Genomic DNA, 20,324 nt, shown 5'->3' with positions numbered 1-20,324 from the left:
CTTCCTTTTATGTTTTCAAAAGACGACAGAGTTTATTGCACAGCAATTCAATGCATTCAAACGTGATGAACGCAACGTAAAATATTATTCTTCACAGTTTGTCTCAATTCAATTTCCTTGACCAATTCTTCATTTTCCTTCAAAATGCTGCATGTCAAACTGGAGGCTCCACAGCTCAGGACCTGAGTGTCACCTGTAGCTCCCTGCGTGCCGTGTGCACTGGGCTCCCGACATTCTTCGGAACGTCCTCTGAGAAGTTGTTGGAAGACTTTCATCAGTAGGACCTTTGTTCATGTCACATCACAGGCTCTGCTGCACCTGCCAGAGCTGGCAAAGGCCCATGCGGCCAGTGGGACCTCCCAGCCTTCCTCCCTGGGTGGCTGGAAAGCTGCACACTGTACAAAGGTACAATTTTCATTTGTCATCATACTCCAGTGAAGCAAAAGGCAGCAGCAACAATGAAACAAAAGCATCAGAAAAGTAAAGGCAGACACACAGACCCACAGAAGGGACTGGAGCCCCAATGATTTGGGCCCCCCCCCCCAGTTCCACCAGCCAATACATTCCCTGCATGCTTCAGCCCAGCAAGGCAGATTTCTGTCCTTTGTGACTGGAAGCTCCCCTCTGATGGACGTGGATGTGGCCCCTGGGAATGCTGGGCTAATGTGCCTCTTCTTTACAATGTTCCTCCACACTTCTCTCTTCCTTTCTTTAAAACATTCCCCTATTCCTTTTCTTACCTGCTTGCCTTTTTCTTCACGTGTCCTCCCCTGTCCCACTCTTACCCTGTCTTATTGACACTGACATCTGGATCAATCCCTATCCTGGGTGTTTTCGTGGGTTTCTAACAAACCACTGATCAGGAATAGAGTGCTGGTTCAGCTGCTGAATAAGTGACTGGTAAAAATTTCTTCCAGGGTTTTCCTAGACATGAAAGGACAAGCTGTATCAGCCTTTAATAAACCAGGAAATGTCATGGCAATGGCAGTGAAATACTCAAAATGCAGGAAATTTTCTAAGGATTTTTTGAACACAATACATCTATTCATTCATTTATTCATTCATTCATACATTCTATCATTCATTCATTCATTCATGACTTACTCAGCTTTTTCTATTTGTATGGGAAACATGTTCTCGGAGAGTGTTTCAAAATGTATGAGAGGCAGCTGTGTGTCCAGATACTTAACACATAATGAATAACCTCATCCTTTAAGCTTTTTATTCTTTAATGTCTACATTCAATCTTATGAGGCAAACTTCAGAACTGTTAAATAAGAAAATTTAACTTCATACATTTGGGCAATAATTTCTTTATTAAATGACCCATGAATCACGCGTCACCCCAGCTAGCACACAGGTAGGCACCTTGAGAAGTTGTACAAATGGAAGGTTTTTACAGAGAGAGGGTGGGGCCATGGGGTTGGTGGCAAAGGAGGTATCCAGGATTCAGGCCTGTTTTCTTGTGGGAAGAGCAAGGAGTCTTATCCTGCACATGACCTTGTCTTCCTTAGGGGGTTGGAGAGGTGCCAGGTGACAGATTCAGTGGTACTGATGGAAAGAAAAATTTCCTGCCTGACTCATTTAGGCTACATTTCTGGGCTCACTGAAATTAGTTAGATGGGGTATGAAGCCCCAGGGAGGGAACTCAGCTGATGACATCATTTTGAGTCTACAATTTTCTTTTTCTAACAGGATGTGGCTCAAGGGCATGTATCTTCATTGTCTTCTTCCCCCACCAGCAGGAGCTGCCCTTGGTTCCCTGCTGGCTGGTCTGCTGGGGACAGAGAGGGGGACGCTACCTCTGCTCTGGTCCAGTCCCATCCTCAGCCAGGTGCTTCGTGTATCAGTTTGGAGACTGGGCCTTCTGAGAGTTCCCCCCTTTGCCTCAGCAGATGGATCTTCTTAGTCTGGGACAAGGTGTGTTCCTGGCCCTTCCCCCACTGGCCCTCCCCCCAGCTGCAGAGTGGCTCACTGTGCCCTGAGGTAGTGGGGCTCCCTGCCCTTCCCACACCCAGTGAAGGCTCCTTTGTGTGTGGGGGATGGTGGCCTTCCTGCCCTTCTCAGGAGGGAGCTGCTGTCAGACCTCAGGCTTGTACCACCAGAAAGCAGTTCTCTGGTCTGTGTCCTGGATGCCAGTCTGTCGGGAGCCCCTGGCCAGGTCGACGGGAAAAGCCTAGGGATACAGCAAATTTCTGGGACTCATGCTAGCCTTCAGTCATTTGTTAACACTTATAGCTGAAGTAATCTTTCTGGTTTGTAGAGACTCTGGCATCTATCCTATGTAAGCAAGGGTTTGCATGCCATATTTCCTTAGAGGCATCTGTATTTCCCTAGATTTTGTGTTAACAAGCTGCCCTGATCCTCAGCTCTGTAATGTGATGAGGCTTTGGGGTGATGGTGGGGTGTTCATGGGTTCAGAGCCAACAGCCAAGAAAGAATTCTTGAAGACGTCTTTGGTGCAAAAAGGTGATTTCATTAAAGTAGGGGGACAGGACTCATGGGCAGGAAGAGCTGCCCCAGACCCTGTGGAGAGACTGGTTATATATTTGGGAGCTGGGGGAGATAAAGTGGAGGGGGTGTTTCCAATGAGATTGTCATATGCTAAAGAAAAACTCACAGGATACTGGAGGCCTAGCTATTGGCAAGCTTAGGTTGTTTTCCTTCTAGCAAAGAATTAGCATTAAGACAGTAGGCAGTTCCTGGAGAAATGTTTTACTCTGCCTGCCTCAAGTATTTGTCAATGGGCTGTAGGTCATAAAGGAAATTTAATTTCACCTGCCATTTCCTTCTTGCCTTTGTTCCCCTTATCACTATGAAGGGTGATGTTGGGGCTCCAGGAAACTGAGTCTATAGGTTTCTGGAGATGAGGCTATTGATAAGACTGCCTTTTTCTTGCAACTCACTAAGATATTTGTAAACTGATGGAGATTCATGTTCTACAGGATTGTGATCTCTATCAGTTAACCATTTGTTTTCCCCCTTTCCTTTGTTCTTGGGCAGCCAGGGGTGCCTGAGGAATGTCACACATATCCCACCTGTAGGTTGGGGGCGGGGGTTGCTGATTGCTGCCTGTCAGCTTTCTTTATGCTCCCTGGTGATAATGGATTCAACAAGTGATTTTGATCATGCAGCTTTTCAAAATCTTGAGTCTTTGGAATGAGTTTTTTCTTTCTATGTTACACTGAAAACTTGCCCCACACCTATTTTCCTCCTTACATTAGCCTGAGATTATATCCGTTTACTGGTCAACGAAGACATAACAAGACACATAGCCCAAACACATTATCCAGATGATATAAAGCACCAAGAAATATTGAAGAGCCTGTAAACACTCTAGGACACCATAAAGTAGTTCAGCATGTCTAGCAGAGGCCAGTTCATGATAAGACAACCACGGAACATTCTAGCAGGAATACTAAGAAGAGAATCTGGGAACACGATTCCAGAACTCTCTATTAACTCCGTGTGTTACAAATTCTCATAATTTCTTATTACAAGTAATGGGAGATTTGCACTAGGATCTTTTGTGTGAACTTCATGATTATTAGCATATGGCTTATTCTAAAGAAAATTGTGTAAGATTCTCATTTCATCAAGTATGATTACAACTAATGCTTTCTTAAGCTTAAAAAAATTTATGTTGATATCTCCATAATTTTTAGGAATAATTCTATGCCTGGACCAAATTATTCAATCATTCAGAAATACTCATTGAGCTCCTATCACTTGCAAGCCCTGTCTTAAATACTGGGGGTCCATTAGAAGTCGGGTGCATATGTAACACCCTAAGATCTTAGTTCCTCTTCCCTAACCATCCTCTTTCTTTTTCTTTTCTTTTCTTTATCTTCCCCATAGTGAGAACACTCTGGATGTACTCTCTGGGAAATTTTCATGTATAAAATTTCTCTGTCTTTTGCGTACAGGTTTCTTCCTCATCCTTGCCTCTCTGGTGTTGCAAATAGATTTTAATTGTTTCAAGCTTGATTCCCAGATGTTACTGTCCAGGACAAAAAAAGAGGATCTCTTTCCCCTGATTAACTGTAAGAATCCATCTTCTAGTGACTTGGTCACCTAGAGCCAGTGCCTGGCTCTGAACCATCACTCTGAATGAAGACAACTTTACTCTCTGATGATTTAGCTGAACTCAATGTCACCTGTCCATCCTTCAACCTGTCACATCAGCAAGGGTGCTTTCTCCTAATTGACTCAAGGAGATCTTGGCCAGGGCTGTGAATGAGGATAGTGTCAACGAACAAAAAACCACATGGTGGCCATGTGAGGGTAACAAAGTGGACAAGAACAAAGAGAAGAAGTAACTAGTCTAGTTCAAATGAGAAGACAGAAGTCCTGTGATTTGCGTGCCCCCATCCTGTATTTTTCATCTTTGCCACCTCTTCCATCTCAACTTAATTTTCCAGAAGGTCCACATGAGCAGCAGTGAGAGCCTGCACTTGGTCCCTCTGGATGTTCTCCTGCCCTGAGCCCTTTCTTTAAGCCCTTAACAAATTAGAACTTGTGCCTTTTCTCAAGTTGAATCGAAATAAGCTGCTACACTAGGGAAGCAGATAGAAACAACTATGAAAACCATAATCAAATAGGAAAGCAAAACTTTTAAGCTCCAAATACAGTGATGATCTTTTCTTCCCCGGCTACTTTCTACTCAAAATGTCCCTTCTGCATGATCGGGGCTTGAGAATGATTTGTGCAGGTAGTTAAAACACTAGAGTAACTGAAGTCCAACCATGGACATCTGCACTAGCACTGCCATTGAAACAATCAGTCACAAAGATCCATCTTCAATATCTACGGAGGCTGTCTGTGCTAATGGACACAGCTAGTGACATGGATTTGTAACCCCCAGACCCACCAGCTCACTGCTACTCATAATGAATGGCAGGGTGAGTGCTCTGATATGTGTCACCCATCGCATGTGTCCTGTGAGGCTGAACAAGTTGCTGCTCTGCATTTCCATGGTAATTCCCACACTGTAAACACGTGTCCTTTTCATCGTCTATTTGGTGCCACATTTTCTGCATTTACATGCACTTTCCTGGTGATTTCAGTGTTTCAAAAGGCCCTGAAGCCTAGAGCTGCAGGGCTGACTGGTGTTCCTAAGCACAAGAAGGTGAGATGAGCCTCACTGACAAAACTCCTGTGCAGGTAGGTCCTGCTCAGGCTCGCGATGCAGAGTCCTGTGCCTCTGAGTTCAGTGGTAATGAATCAACAATGCGGTAAATCCAGGAAAAGGAAAAGGAAATTCTTGATGTCTATGTGGAGCTGACTCAGAAGTGCTAGAGTAACATCTAGAATGCTATGATGATGCCACAAAAAAGGGGGTAAAGAGCTAAATACAAGGATTCAGAAGATGATGATTTCTAGTTTGTTTGTTTCTAAAAGCATCATGGGCAGCATAGTTGTGAGGTTGAAAGATGAAGACACTGGCGATGACAGTAACCAGGCCTGGAAATGTCACACACTTCTGAGCTGGTATTTCACTATAGGGAAATAGAGCATACAATATTATTTGGGGAAAAAACGTGTATATATATATATATACTGTCTTAAAACAAAAAGACACATGAAACAAGGCTATGTGTGTATCAGTGGGCAAGTGTTGTGAGCAGAGGTTTCAAAGATCGGAACCCTGTATTTCCCCCAGGACCAACGGCTCATGTGGCTGACTCCGTGTCCTCAGGGACTGTGACACAGCAGCCACGAATGTGAGGATGCTCTGTATGCCCTCTCCCTGCCGGACCCCCGTTCATTCCTGAGCACAACACTCTTACTGGCTTTTCTGGACCCACTCGTTTCCCTCCAGGGATGCACTCGCACTGCTACCTCTCAGGCACCACATTTATGCACCAGTGAATCCCCTGCTGGTTTTGCTAAAATGCAAATTGTGATGCAGTGAACCTCAGCTGAGGCCAAGACCCTATATTGCCAACAAGCCCCAAGGTGACGTCTCTGCTGCTGTCCTGAGGGCCTCAAACAGCCAGGACCTGCATCTGCCCTCCTCCTTTCATCCACAACAGGTCCACTCCAACAGGTGTCTGTGTTTAAATAATAGAAATATCCACAGACAAAATTGTATTCTCCTCAGAGGCTCAGAGATGTTACCAAGGAACCATAACAGTATCAAGTCTCCAGACAAAGTGAAAAGACTTTCAACAAGAAGAACATCAAACATCTCAACTACAAACACGTAGTCGTACTACGTCGTGCGTTTGTCGTACTACAAACACTACAGGAGGCGAAAGAAGAAAAAACTATGAAATTGGCATCAATTCAACACAGACTTTTATTGAGGACATATTCCATGCAGGTGAGACTCCTTGTCAAGGATGCAAATATTAAAAAGACACGGGCTTTGCACTCAAGAGACCTAGGAATTGGAAGGGAAAAAGGATGTAAATGTGGGGCAAAAAGGATGGGAAGTGAGGCGCAGATTATCCACAGTGCAGGTTAAAGTGGCGGAAATTCACACCAGGCAGAGACCGCTTCCTCTTGTGGATCAGGGAAGGCTCCCTGGAGGAAGTGACACAGATGCCTGTGACCCATGGAGGTACTCGGACTTCATTTTACTCTGAGATAAATTAGAGATTTAAGCCCCAGCATCACATCAGAACAAGAAATCCTGCTAAATTACACTTAACTCATCTTGACAACCCATCATCGAGCAGAGAGAAAAGACAAAAGTTGCGCACAGAGACTTGCAAATCCATCACCACTGAGCTGGGTTTAAGTATGTCCTGACTCCTGGGCTGCCGGGATCTTGCTCTAAAGGGAGGCCAGTGAACCGATGTCTCCAGTGTGTTTTCCTGGGAAGATCAAATTGGAAATTGCTCTGCAGTGGGTGTAGGTGAGGACAGCAGGGAGAGGGGCACGGGGAGGTAGAGGGCTGAGGACAGAGAGGAAGGTAAGGAGACGCATGGGAAAGAGCAGGAAGGTGGTTCCAGACTTACCGACACTTCCAGAGCCAGAACACAAGACCTGCCAGAAGCACCAGGGGCACGATCACCGCCAGGAAGACCAAGCCCACCGGGCGGTGCTGCTCTGTGGGTTTGGTGCAGACGGTGTCAATTCCCATCCATCTTGGGTTCAACTGCACCTTCCTGGTCCTTTTTGCTCCTGTCACCCTCTGCCTCACCAACCACCCTTCCTCCTTCTCGTTTCCCATCCCTGCTCAGAGATGGACACTTCACCAAACACTCTGCTTCCTCCCACATCTGTAGGATCCTCACCTTCAGCTCTCCATTTCTTGTGTTATTAATTTTATGTCCTTTATGATCTGCAGTCCCTAGAATCCCAAATGTTTCATCTCACTCTCCTGTTCTGCTTCAGGACCACCCAGCCCCTTTCCCAGCTGGACCCCTACCCTTTCTCACCCCAGTAGAGGACCACGTCCTGGCCTCCTAGACTGCTGTGTCTCACTCGGCAAGACAGGCCAGCTGCCTCTCTGGCTTCCACATCCAAGGACGTCTGAAGATACCATGTCCCGTCAGCATGGGGCAAGACGTCGCCTCGTCGGGTGCCCTGGTGGTCCTGGTCACCCCGCATCCACGTCACCCACACTGGCTTTGGGTAGAAGCCAGAGACGTGGCACATGAGGAGCAGACGGCCAGGTGCCGGACTTGGGCCAGTGGACAGCCAGGCCTCTGGCCTTACTGCAGAAACAGGACAGGCAGTCTCAGACTGAGAGGGTACATCTTCACATCACATTAGAAATACACATCTTTCTACCTCTAGAAACCTGTCACCATCATCCCCTTACTCTCTTGGCCCCTACTCCACCAAATTTGAGAATATGGTGCGAATTTATGAGTGCATGGAGAGATAATGCTTGGAGAGAGGGAGCAGGACTGACCTTGTCGCTGAAGGTCTGCCTTCCCTGCCTCAAGAAGACCCAAGAGGAAATGGGGGCACATGTCATTAATATTTGCTTGTATTCGTAAGTTGACCACATGGTACTGATTGAATAGTTTGGAGACCTGCTGAGCTCTCCTTCCTCCCTTTGGAGATGGCCACCATGACGTGTTCTGGAAACTCACAAGATCTGGTCCTTGATACGCAATCTGCATGAAGCCTGTTGATGCTTCTCCAAAGTGAGAATCGCAGCCTCCTGCCAGCTGTACCTGAAAGGGATCTGGGAAGAGAGAATGTGAGTTACAGGAAAGGGAGAGGGAAAGAGATGAAAGGAGATGAGTGGAAGCAAAGGACAGAGGAAGCAGAGGAGAAGTTGAGGGCATTGGACAGAATGGAACAAAGTTTGGTTTGAGTGGAGACTCAGAGGGGAAGTGGTGGTCCTGGAGGCAGAAGAAAGGTAAATTACTGAGAAAGGAACACATGCTGGAGGAGAAACAGGAAGGATGTGGGCAGAGAACAAGGAAGGGCTCCACGGGGGAGCTGTGATAAAATCATCAAGGGTGAGGGAAAGGCAGTGGGCAGAGGGAACACATAGACAGACAAATGTCTCTGATGGGACTGAATGGAGAGAAAAGCACATTTCAAGGATCAGTCACAGAGTGAGGAAGAGGAGAGTCTCTGGCTGGAGGCCAGGGAATGGGGTGGTCATGGGAGACTCTGGTGAGAGACAGGAGAACACAGACTGATGTCAAGGAGCGAAGGGGAAATAGCAGAAGGCGTGAAGCTTTTCAAGTTCGGGGTCTGGCTTCTGCCTCCTGAACACACGGGTGTGATTCTGTTTTATGATGGGAAGTCGAGAGGTTCAGCAGACAGGGGAGGCTCTTTTCTAGAGGAAGAAGGAATTCATGGCGACACACACACAGGCCACCTCCATCCCACCTGTCCTGAGGGACCTGAGCTCACATTCAAGCTGCCATTGACTAGCATACTCCTGAAATATCAGAGGAAATCTCAGAGAATGTGTGAAATGACTTTTCTTGTTCCATTAGCTCCTCATTGCTGAAGTTTCCCCTGGACTATGGCCACAGAAAAATGAAAGCGCCCGTCTTGCTGTCCCAGCCACGAGTCTGCAGTTCATCCAGCCAAGCTGAGCCCTGATTCTGTGTCCAGGAACAGTTGCAAAAGGATGTTGTCAGGATGGTTCGAAAAGAGATTGGCTCTTGGAAGTCTGTGCCAGAAGAACAGATAGACATTGGGAAGGAGAGAGAATGCCAAAGAAAGTTGCCAGGGAGGGGCCCAAAAATCTAGAGGACAGGGAGCCGTACTTCTCCCAGGAGACATGTGCTGCCCCGGAGCCCCAAGCTTCATCCCCATCCTTCAGAAATGGGATCAGGAATGTTCAGGAACAAACAAGGCTGACATCCCTCACTCCCCAGGAATGTGCTTGGGAACCCACACCACAAGTGCACACACACACACAGAGATAAATGCACATATGTACACACACACACACACTCAGAGTTGCATGTGTATGCACAAACATAGACACGTATACAAAGAGCCATACAGACACACACAGAGACATGCAAACAGGCACCTATATGCATATGCTCATACCTACTAACACTTGCATGCAGATGCACATGTGCACACACGCAAACACACATGACTCACATGAGCACACACGGGTATGCCTATGTAAGCGTGCATGCTTGTGCTTCCACAGGGCGTGCCCAGAGTCTTCACCATCGTCACTGTCACCACCTGGGACAAGAACCGTGAGCAATACCAGTTGCAACAACAGCATCTTCTGTGCAGATGTTCTTTCTTTCTCTCGGAAAGTGGGTCTTTGGCGTCTGTTCTCACAAACCTCCCCACACGCAGCCCCTCTCTTCTGACTTCCTTCTCAACACACGCGCCTTCCCTGAGTCTCCGCGACAATGCAAATGGACTCCACCCTCAACCCTGGACACCTACTCAGACTCTCACTTCCCCTCCGGGTCTGACCCTCCTCTCCTGCTTCCAGCTTCTCCCTGTCACCAGCCTCCATTCTGTTTCCCAAGGTCCTAACTCAGGTGCTGGGGACCAAGTCTTCGGTGACATGGAAAAGTGACCCTGCCTCTCGTGCCTTTTCTCCTCATCCAGACAGTAACCCATGAAGACACACAGTTCCCCAGCACCCAGCCCTGGAGTCTGCTGTCACCCTGTCCCTCATGCCCTTGGGACACTCCCCATGGACATCCTTCATGTCTCACCCCATGCTAGCTCATTCACATCTCTACTTACTGCTTGTGCTAAAAAACAAAATCAACCAGATGAATTTGAAGGTCACCTTCCCCTAATTGGGAAGGTAGGGGTCTAATCATGAAAATGACCTCACCTCTTGGGGGATGGAGAGGATCCATGTGAGAGAGGACCTCACTTGTGATGAACAGAGAATTCCTCACTGACGAGGGAAGACTTACATTTCTGGGGGAGGTTGGACTGCACTTAGGTTAGGTTAAACAAGGTTTGGGGAATTGGCCTGCCCAAGGCACCATCTTGAGTCCATGGGTTTCTCTTAACACTTACTCTATTTGCTTTTCCAAATTTCGCCATGATTGCCTGTGTAACAGTATCAACAACCACCAACCAGTTCACCATTATTTTAGGGGAGAATCAGTTGCCATCAGAGAGACCACAGGACACTGAAACATCTAAAGCATACCCCCTCAGTTGGACTTGCATTAATGTATATTCACTCACCAAACAGTCACTCAACAGCTTCCTGGATCCAAGCACCTTGCTACATTCATGAAACTATAGTGTTCATGGGGTGCCTGTGGGCTTACTTGGTTGAGCATCCGACTTTGGCTCAGGTCATGATCTTACAGTTTATGGATTCAAGCCCTGCATCAGGCTCTGTGTGACAGCTCAGAGCCTGAAACCTGCTTCAAATTCTGTGTCTCACTCTGTCTCTCTGGCCCTCCCCTCCTCATGCTTTGTCTCTCTCAAAGATCTCTCTCGCTTACTCTGTCTCTCTCTCAAAAATAAATAAACATTAAATTAAAAAAAAATAAGGTAAGAAAATACAGTGTTCACCATGCAATCACTTTATTCAAGGAGCTTTTAGTCTCTTTGGGAAGAAAAACACATAAACCATGAACTATTCATTTTGGTGTGCTGAGTTAGTGTTCCTTTGGTTGTTTTTTTTTTTTTTTTTTTTTTAATTTCCAGTATAGTTAACATACAGTGTTATATTAAGTGTACAATATAGTGATTCAGCACTTCTATACATTACCCAGTGCTCATCAATATATGGGTAATTCTAATCCCCTTCACCTCTCCACCCATTGCCTACCCACCTCCCCTCTGGTAGCCAACAGTGAGTTCTCTATAGCTAAGAGTCTGGGGGGGGGGTTGTTTGTGTCTCTTATTTGTTTGCTCATTTGCTTTGTTTCTTAAATTCCACCTATGAGTGAAATCAAATGGTATTATGTCTTTCTCTGACTAACTAATTTCAGTGACCATCATACCTCTTGATCCATCCATGTGGTTGCATGGCAAGATTTGAGTCCTTTTTATGGCTAGTCATATCCCATTGCATGAACAGACATCTTATTTGTCCATTCATCTATCCGTGGACACTTGAGCAGCTACCACATCTTGGTTATTGTAAAGAATGCTGCAATAATCATGTGGGTGCATGTATCTTTTCAAAATGCTGTTTTCATAAATACCCAGCAGTAGAATTAATGGATCAAATGGTAATTCTGTTTTTAAGTTTTTGAGGAACCCCCATGCTGTTTTCCACAGTGGCAGCACCATTGGCATTCCCACCAACAGTGTTCAGGACCTCCTTTTTCTCCACATCTTCTCCAACACTTGTTTCTTGTGTGTTTGGATTTAGCCACTCTGACTGGCGTGAGGTGACAGATCATTGTGGTTTTGATTTGCATTTCCCTGATGATCAGTGATGTGGAGCATCTTTCCAGTATCTGTTAGCCATCTGAATGCCTTTTTCAGAGAAATTTATATTCATGTCTTTTGATTAGTTGTCCTTTTGCTGTTAAGTTGTACAAGTTCTTTATATAATATGGATACTAATCCTTTATCAGATATGTTATTTGTTAATATCTACTCCCATTCCATAGGCTGCCTTTTAGTTTTGTTGATTGTTTCCTTTGCTGTGCAGAAGCTTTTTATCTTGATGTAGTGTCAATAGCTTCTTTTTCCTTTTGTTTCCCTTGTTTCCAGAGACATATCTAGAAATAAGTTTCTGTGTCCGATGTCAGAGACATTACTGCCTGGGATCTCCTAGGATGTGTATGATTTCAGGTCTTACATTCAAGTCCAATCCACTTTGAGTTCTTTTTGTGTATGGTGTAAGAAAGTTGTCTAGTTTCTGTATTTTACATGTAGCTGTCCCATTTTCCCAACACCATTTGTTGAAGAGACTTTCTTTTTCCCATTGCATATTCTTGCTTTCTTTATCAAAGATTAATTGACCATAAGATTGTTGGTTTATTTCTGGGCTCTCTAGTCTCTTCCATTGGTCTCTGTGTCTACTTTTGTCCCAATACCATACTGTTTTGATTACAGCTTTGTAGGATAACTTGATATCTGGAATTGTGATACCTCCAGCTTTGTTTTTTTTTCCTTTTTCTCTCAAGATTGCTTTGGCCATACAGAGTCTTTGGTGGTGACATAAAATTTTATGATTGCTTGTTTTAGTTTTGTGAAAAATGCTATTGGTATTTTGAGAGGCATTGCACTAAATCTGTAGATTGCTTTGGGTAATATATCCGTGTTCCCAATATTTGTTTTTCCATTCCATGAGCCTGGAATATCTTTCCCTTTCTTTGTGTTACCTTCAACTGTTTCATCAATGTGTTATAGTTTTCAGAGTACAGGTCTTTCACCTCTTTGGCTAAGTGTATTTCTAGATATGTTATTATTTTTGGTGCAACTGTAAATGGGATGGTTTGCTTAATTTCTCTTTCTGCTGCTTCATTATCTTTGTATAGAAATGCAAAGGACTTCTCCATACTGATTTTGTATCCTGTGACCTTACTGAATTCATGTATTGGTTCTTGTTGTTTTGGGGGAGGCGTCTTTAGGGTTTCTATATGTATAGTATTGTGTCATCTGCAAATCGTGAATATTTTTCTTCTTGGCCCATTTGGATGCCTTTTAGTCTTTCTCTTGTATGATTGCTGTGGCTGACATTTCGACTATTATGTTGAATGAAAGTGGTGACAGTGGTTAGTGGACATCCTTATCTTCTTCCTGACTTTAGGGGAAATGCTCTCAATTTTTCACCATTAAGTATGATGTTAGCTGTGGGTCTGTTACATACGATCGTTATTATGTTGAGTTATGTTACATCTACATCTATGTTGTTGAAGGATTTTATCATCAATAGATGTTGTACTGCGTCAGATGCTTTTTCTGCATTTATTGAAATGGTCATACAGTTTTTATCCTTTCTCATGGTGTCATATATTGTGTTGATTCATTAGTGAATACTGAATGACACTTGTACAGCAAGAATAAATTCCATGTGATCATGAGGAATGAATTTTTAATATATTGTTGGATTTGGTTTGCTAATATTTTGTGATGGATTTTGGATCTTTGTTCATCAGAAGTGTTGGCCTGTAGTTCTCTCTTTTTGTGGGGTCTTTATCTGCTTTTGGTATCAGGGTAATGCTGGCCTCATGGAATGAATTTGGAAGCTTTCCTTCCTCTCCTATTTTTTGGAATAGTTGAGAAGAATAGATATTATTTCTTCTTTAAATTTTTGGTAGAATTTTCCTGTGAAGCTGTTGTTCCTGGACTTTTGTTTGTTCAGAATTTTCTCTCTACTGATTCAATTTCATTGCTGGTAACTGGTCTGCTCAAATTTTCTATTTATTCCCACTTCATTTGGGGGGATTATGTGTTTCTAGGAATCTATCCATTACTTATAGGTTGTCCAGTTGGAGGCCTATAATTTTTCATAAAATTCTCTTAAAATCCTTTGTATTTCAGTGGTGTCACTTATTGTTTCCCCTCTTCATTTCTGATCTTGTGTATTTGACTTTTCTCTATTGCTTGTTCTTTTTTTTTAACGTATCTGGCTAAATATTTATCAATTTTCAATATTTTAAAGAACCACCTCCCGGCTTCGTTGATCTGTTCTTCTGTTGAGTTTTTTTTTTTTTTTTTTTTTTTTTTTTATTCTATATCGTGTATTCCTGTTCTAATCTTTATTTTTCCTTCTACTGATTTTTGGTTTTATTTGTTCTTCTTTTTCTATCTCCTTTAGTTGTATGATTAGGTTGTTTATTTGATATTTATCTTGCTTCTTTAGAGTGATCTGTATTGCTATGAACTTTCCTCTTAAAACTGCCTTTGCTATATCCCCAAATCTTGGGCCATTGTGTTTTCATTTTCCTTTGTCTCCATGTATTTTTTTAAATTTCCTCTCTGATTTCTTGTTTGACCCATTCATTCTTCAGTAACCTGTTATTTAACCTCCATGTATTTTATGCTCTTTCCAGATTTTTTTTCTTGAGGTTCATGTGTAGTTTCATATTGTTTTTTGTCAGAAAAACATGCTTAGTATGACTTTGATCTTTTTTAATTTATTGAGACTTCTTTTGTTGTGTATTACGTGATTTATTCTGGAGAATTTCATGTGTACTTGAAGCATTGTGTATTCTGTTGTTTTTGGATGGAATGTTCTGAATATATCATTTAGATCTATCAGATCCGAGGTGTCATTCAAAGCCATTGCTTCTTTGTTGAATTTCTGCTTGGATGGTCTGTCCATCATTGTCAGTGGGGTGTTAAAGTCTCCTACTATTATTGTATTACTATGGATTACTTCCTTTATTTTTGTTACTAGCTGCTTTATGTATTTGGGTGCCTCCATGTAGGGTGTAGAAATATTTACAATTGTTATATTTCTTGTTGGATTGTTCCTTTAGTAGTATATAGTGTCTCTCTTCGTCACTTGGTACAGTTTTTATTTTAAAGACTATTCTGTGTGATACAAGTATTGCTACCCCGGCTTTCATTTCGCATCCATTTGCTAGATAAATTCTTCTCCATCCCTTCACTTTGAATCTGCGTGTGTCTTTACATCTGAAATGAGTCTTTTGAAAGCAGCATAGAGATAGGACTTGCCTTTTTATCTATCTCATCACACTGTCTTTTGATTAGAGCATGTAATCCACTTACATTGAATATATTTGCTGATAGGTATGTATTTCTTGCCATTTCATTACTTGTTTTATGGCTGTTTTGGTATTCTCTGTTTCTCTATCCTTTTTGCTCTTTTCTTCATGATCAGATGGGTTCTTTAGTGATATACTCAGATTGCCTTCCCTTTATTTTTTGAGTCTATTCCTAATTTTTGATTTGTGGTTTTCATTCGGTTTCTACATAATATCCTCTGTATATAGCAGTGAATATTAACTTATTGTAAAGTGACCCACGTTTTAGGTGTATGGTGTCATACTTTATGTCTTTTTATTTTGTGAATCCCCTGACTGATTTTTATGGATATCCTTATCTTTACTGCTTCTGTGCTTACTTCAGCTTTGGTCTTTCCTCTCCTTTCTACTCACGGTCCTCTTTAATAGTTCTTGTGCTGATGGTTTTGTGGTCGTTAGTTCCTTTAACTTTTGTTTGTCTGAAAAACTCTTCATCTCTATTTGTAACCTGAATGATAGCCTTGCTGGGTAGAATATTCTCTTTTATAGTTCTTGTTCTTTCAGCACTTTGAAGATATCATGGCACTCCCTTCTGGCCTGCAAAGTTTCTGCTGAAAAATCAGCTGATAGCTTATGGGTTTCCCTTGTATACAACTGTCTTCTTTTCACTTGCTGGTTTTAAAATTCTCTTTTATCATGATGCTTTGTCATTTTCATTACTACATGTCTTGATGTGGACCTCCTTGGGTTGATTTTGTGGAGGCTCTCTCAGCCTTCTGATTCTTGATTTCTGTTTTCTTCACCAGATTGGGGAAGTTTTCTGCTATTATTTCTTCAAATAAAAGTTTTGCCCCTTTTTCTCTCTCATCTCCTTCTATGATTTCAATAATTCCGATGTTATTATGCTTAGTGGTATCTCTGAGTTACATAAGTATGTTTCGTTTTCTTTTTTCCTCTCTTCTGTTAAGCTTGATTGCTTTTCATTACCCTGTCCTCCAGGCTGCTGATTCATTCCTCTGCTTCCTATAGTCTACCCTTCATTCCATCCCTGTATTTTTAATTTCATGTATTGAGCTTTTCTTCTCTGATTGGTTCTTTTTTTATGTTTTCTCTCTCTTTGTTGAGGGTCTCATTGAGGTCATCCTCTATTATCTCAAGTCAAGTGAGTATATGACAATTACTTTAAATTGTCTATCAGGGAGGAGTTAAGATGTAAAAATGGTGGGGGGACTTTGAGCTTGCCTCATTCCTTGAACACAGCTAGATGAATATCAAATCACTTTTGAATACACAAGGAATTGATCTGGGGACTGAGAGAGCAAAATTGCAGAAGTGGAGGTAGAAAAGTGGCCACATCATGAAAGGTAAAAACTGCAAAGAGTTGATCTGGGGACAAAAGAACTGTGGGTGTTGCAAAGGGAGGGAGCCTTAATCATGGAGAGAGGAGAGAGCTGAGAGAGAGTGTGAAGGACAGAGAGAGAGAAAGTTGAAGGTGCCTGTAGGGAATTTCACAGTAAGAACCCTTCCCCAAAACCATCGACTGGAAAAAGAAGAGGGGTTGACCATCACAAATTTTGATAAGAGTGGAGTGTAGAGTCTAAAGTTTTGGAGGTCCACACCATCTCCAGTGTCCTTTCTGGTGGGTTTGGTGGTGCCCCAGTGAGTAAGGAAGGCAAAGAAACCAGAAATGATCAGCATAGTCTGAGTATCCCCTTGGTTATAAACAGCTCCCCTGCTTGGAGTGCCTTTAAGAGAAGTGGCACAGTATCTCTGGGGAGAAAAACCTGGTGGGCACCAATGTGCTGCCCTATTTACTGGCATAGGAGCACAGACCCCAGCTAAGGGTAGCAAACCTTGGTGCCAGATTTTGGCTGAGCTTTACCATAAATCCTGAAATGCTGCACAGTCATGCAACTGATCTCTGGGACAAACTGTCAAACAGCAAAAGCACAACAGACTCTCTTCCACAAGATTACCACAAGTCCACAATCTCTAAACATTGGAGTTTTAAAACTCAGCTGTGTGTCTTATATAAAACACGGGATGGGACACCTGGGTGGCTCAGTTGGTTAAGCATCTGACTTCAGCTCTGGTCATGATCTCATGGTTGCTGTGTTCAAGCCCGGCATCAGGCTCTCTACTGTCAGCATGGTGCCTGCTTCAGATCCTCTGTGACCCCTCTCACTGACCCTCTCCACTGTCTTTCTCTCTGCCTATCAAAAATAAATAAACATTTATTTAAAAAAAAAAGTGTGCTGCCTGGTGGACAGACAGCTCTGACACAGGCAGCGTGAAGGCAGGCATCTGGAAGAAGCGAGGGACACAAGAGTGGTGATTATTTGCACTTTTGTGAAGGCTTCCCAAAGAGTGGCAAGCACCAGCTTCTCACTCTGGAGATGAGAGTGGTGCCATTCACCCCCCTTCTGCACTGTTTAACCTCAATAAGCAAAAAAGTGCCACCCAGTAGAGGCTGGAGCCTCTTACACCATGTTCCACCCTCCTGTATGGAGCAGGTGCATTCCCCACTAGGGTAAGTTCGCCTGAGAACCAGCACAGATGACCCGTTCCCAGAAGCCTCTCACATACCAAGTCTGCTGATCATAGAGTGCTGCGAAGCATCTGCTCTAGAGGAAATTGAATCTAGCTTCCTTTTTATTTATTTATTTATTTATTTATTTATTTATTTCTCTTATTTTTGAATAAGCCTTCTTTTATTTTTTTATGAATATAATTCATTGTCAAATTGGCTTACATACGACACCCAGGGCTCATCCCAAGCCCAGCGATTAATTTTATGACTATTATTCTAAATTCACTTTCTGTTATGTTATTTAAATCCTTTTTGATCAGTTCATTAGCTGTTGTTATTTCCTGGAGATTCTTCTGAGGGGAATTCTTCCGTTTGGTCATTTTGGATAGTCCCTGGAGTGGTGAGGACCTGCAGGGCACTTCCCCTGTGCTGTGGTGTATAACTGGAGTTGGTGGGCGGGGCCGCAGTCAGACCTGATGTCTGCCCCCAGCCCACCGCTGGGGCCACAGTCAGACTGGTGTGTGCCTTCTCTTCCCTCTCCTAGGGGCGGGATTCACTGTGGGGTGGCGTGGCCCGTCTGGGCTACTTGCACACTGCCAGGCTTGTGGTGCTGGGGATCTGGTGTATTAGCTGGGGTGGGTAGGCAAGGTGCACTGGGGCAGGAGGGGCAGGCTTAGCTCGCTTCTCCTTAGGTGATCCACTTCAAAAGGGGCCCTGTGGCAGCGGGAGGGAGTCAGACCCGCTGCCGGAGGGGTGGCTCCGCAGAAGCACAGCGTTGGGTGTCTGCGCGGAACAAGCAAGTTCCCTGGCAGGAACTGGTTCCCTTTGGGATTTTGGCTGGGGGATGGGCGAGAGAGATGGCGCTGGCGAGCGCCTTTGTTCCCCGCCAAACAGCTCTGTCGTCCTGGGGCTCAGCAACTCTCCCTCCCTTTATCCTCCAGCCTTCCCGCTTTCCGAGCAGAGCTGTTAACTTATGACCTCCCAGATGCTAAGTCGCGCTTGCTGTCGGAACACACTCCGTCCGGCCAGGGCTCATCCCAACAAGTGCCCTCCTCAATGCCCATCACCCACTTTCCCCTCTCCCCCACCCCCCCCATTCACCCTCAGTTTGTTCTCTATATTTAAGAGTCTCTTGTACTTTGCCTCCCTCCCTCTCTGTTTGTAACTATTTTTTCCCCTTTCCTCTCCCATGGTCTTCTGTTAAGTTTCTCCAGTTCCACATATGAGTGAAAACATATGATATATGTCCTTCTCTGCCTGACTTATTTCACTCAGCATAATACCTTCCAGTTTATCCACGTTGCTACCAATGGCAGGATTTCATTCTTTCTCATTGCCAAGTAGTATTCCATTGTATATATAAACCACATCTCTTTATCCATTCGTCAATTGATGGACATTTAGGCTCTTTCCATAACTTGGTTATTGTTGAAAGTGCTGCTATAAACACTGGGGTACGAGTGCCCCTATGCATCAGCACTCCTGTATCCCTTGGGCAAATTCCTAGTAGTGCTATTGCTGGGTCATAGAGTAGTTCTATTTTCATTTTTTGGGGGAACTTCTACACTGTTTTCCAGAGCAGCTGCACCAGTTTTCATTCCCACCAAGAGTACAAGAGGGTTCCTGTTTCTCCATATCCTCTCCAGCATCTATAGTCTCCTGACTTGTTCATTTTAGCCACTCTGACCAGTGTGAGGTGGTATCTCAGTGAGAATTTGATTTGTATTTCCCTGATGAAGAGTGACGTTGAGCATCATTTCATGTGCCTGTTGGCCATCTGGATGTGTTCTTTGGAAAAGTGTCTATTCATGTCTTTGGTGCATTTCTTTGTGTCTTCTTCAATTTCCTTCATAAGCTTTCTATAGTTTTCAGCATACAGATCTTTTACATCTTTGGTTAGGTTTATTCATAGGTGTTTTATGGCTCTTGGTGCAATTGTTGTACATGGGATCAGTTTATTTCTCTTTCTGTTGCTCATTATTGGTGTATAAAAATGCAGCCAATTTCTGTATATTGATTTTGTACGCTGTGACTTTGCTGAATTCATGTATCAGGTTCTAGGAGTATTTTTGTGGAGTCTTTCAGGTTTTCCATGTACAGTATCATGTCATTTGCAAAGAGTGAAAGTTTGACTTCTTTGCCAATTTTGATGCCTTTTATTTCATTTTGTGTCTGACTGCTGATGCTAGCTAGGACTTCCAACACTAGGTTAAACAACAGTGGTGAGAGTGGACATCCTTGTCGTGTTCCTGATCTCTGGGAGAAAGCTCTGTTTTTCCCCATTGAGGATGATATTAGCTGTGGGCTTTTCATATATGGCTTTTTAAAGTATTTTTTAAGTATTTTTTTAAGATGTATTAAGTATGTTCCTTTTATCCCGACTTTCTTGAAGATTTTTATTAAGAAAGATGTGTTTTGTCAAATGTTTTTCTACATCTATTGACAGGATCATATGGTTCTTATCCCTTCTTTTATTAATGTGATGTATTAATTTGCAAATATTGATTTGCAAATATTGAACCAGCACTATAGCCCAGGAATTAATCCCACTTGATCATGGTGAATAATTCTTTTTACATGTGGTTGAATTCAATTTGCTAGTATCTTGTTGAGAATTTTTGCATCCATGTTTATCTTTTAAAAAGCATTCTTTTAAAAACCAGACACCCATAGAATCCAGCATCCCTTTTTATTATTATTAATTATTATCATCATTATTATTATTTGGATCTGGCTTATTTAGCAAG

General features: G+C 43.3%; 1 protein-coding gene across 5 annotated transcripts in view; it reads right to left on the bottom strand.

The window, feature by feature from the left end:
* Window positions 1-20,324, bottom strand: part of LOC123585988 (T-cell surface glycoprotein CD1a-like) — a 49,774-nt gene that overhangs the window by 16,968 nt on the left and 12,482 nt on the right. For 2 of the 5 annotated variants that reach the window (XM_045454779.1, XM_045454782.1), the window contains exons 5-6: window positions 6,966-7,056; window positions 6,278-6,821 (exon numbers count right to left, since the gene is read on the bottom strand). The exons of 1 other annotated variant lie outside the window; for it this stretch is intronic. In XM_045454779.1, coding sequence (XP_045310735.1) covers window positions 6,725-6,821; window positions 6,966-7,056 — 188 coding nt within the window. In that variant the 3' untranslated portion in view covers window positions 6,278-6,724. Of the gene's footprint in view, window positions 1-6,277; window positions 7,301-7,388; window positions 7,668-7,867; window positions 8,301-20,324 lie in introns of those variants that run through there. 2 more of the 5 variants (XM_045454786.1, XM_045454785.1) reach the window with 2 other exon arrangements.

Source organism: Leopardus geoffroyi, chromosome C3, assembly GCF_018350155.1.
Source record: "Leopardus geoffroyi isolate Oge1 chromosome C3, O.geoffroyi_Oge1_pat1.0, whole genome shotgun sequence".
NCBI classification, from domain to species: Eukaryota; Metazoa; Chordata; class Mammalia; order Carnivora; family Felidae; genus Leopardus; species Leopardus geoffroyi.
The sequence above is the reverse complement of the archived record's forward strand: the minus strand, read 5'-3'. Positions and strand labels throughout refer to the sequence as shown.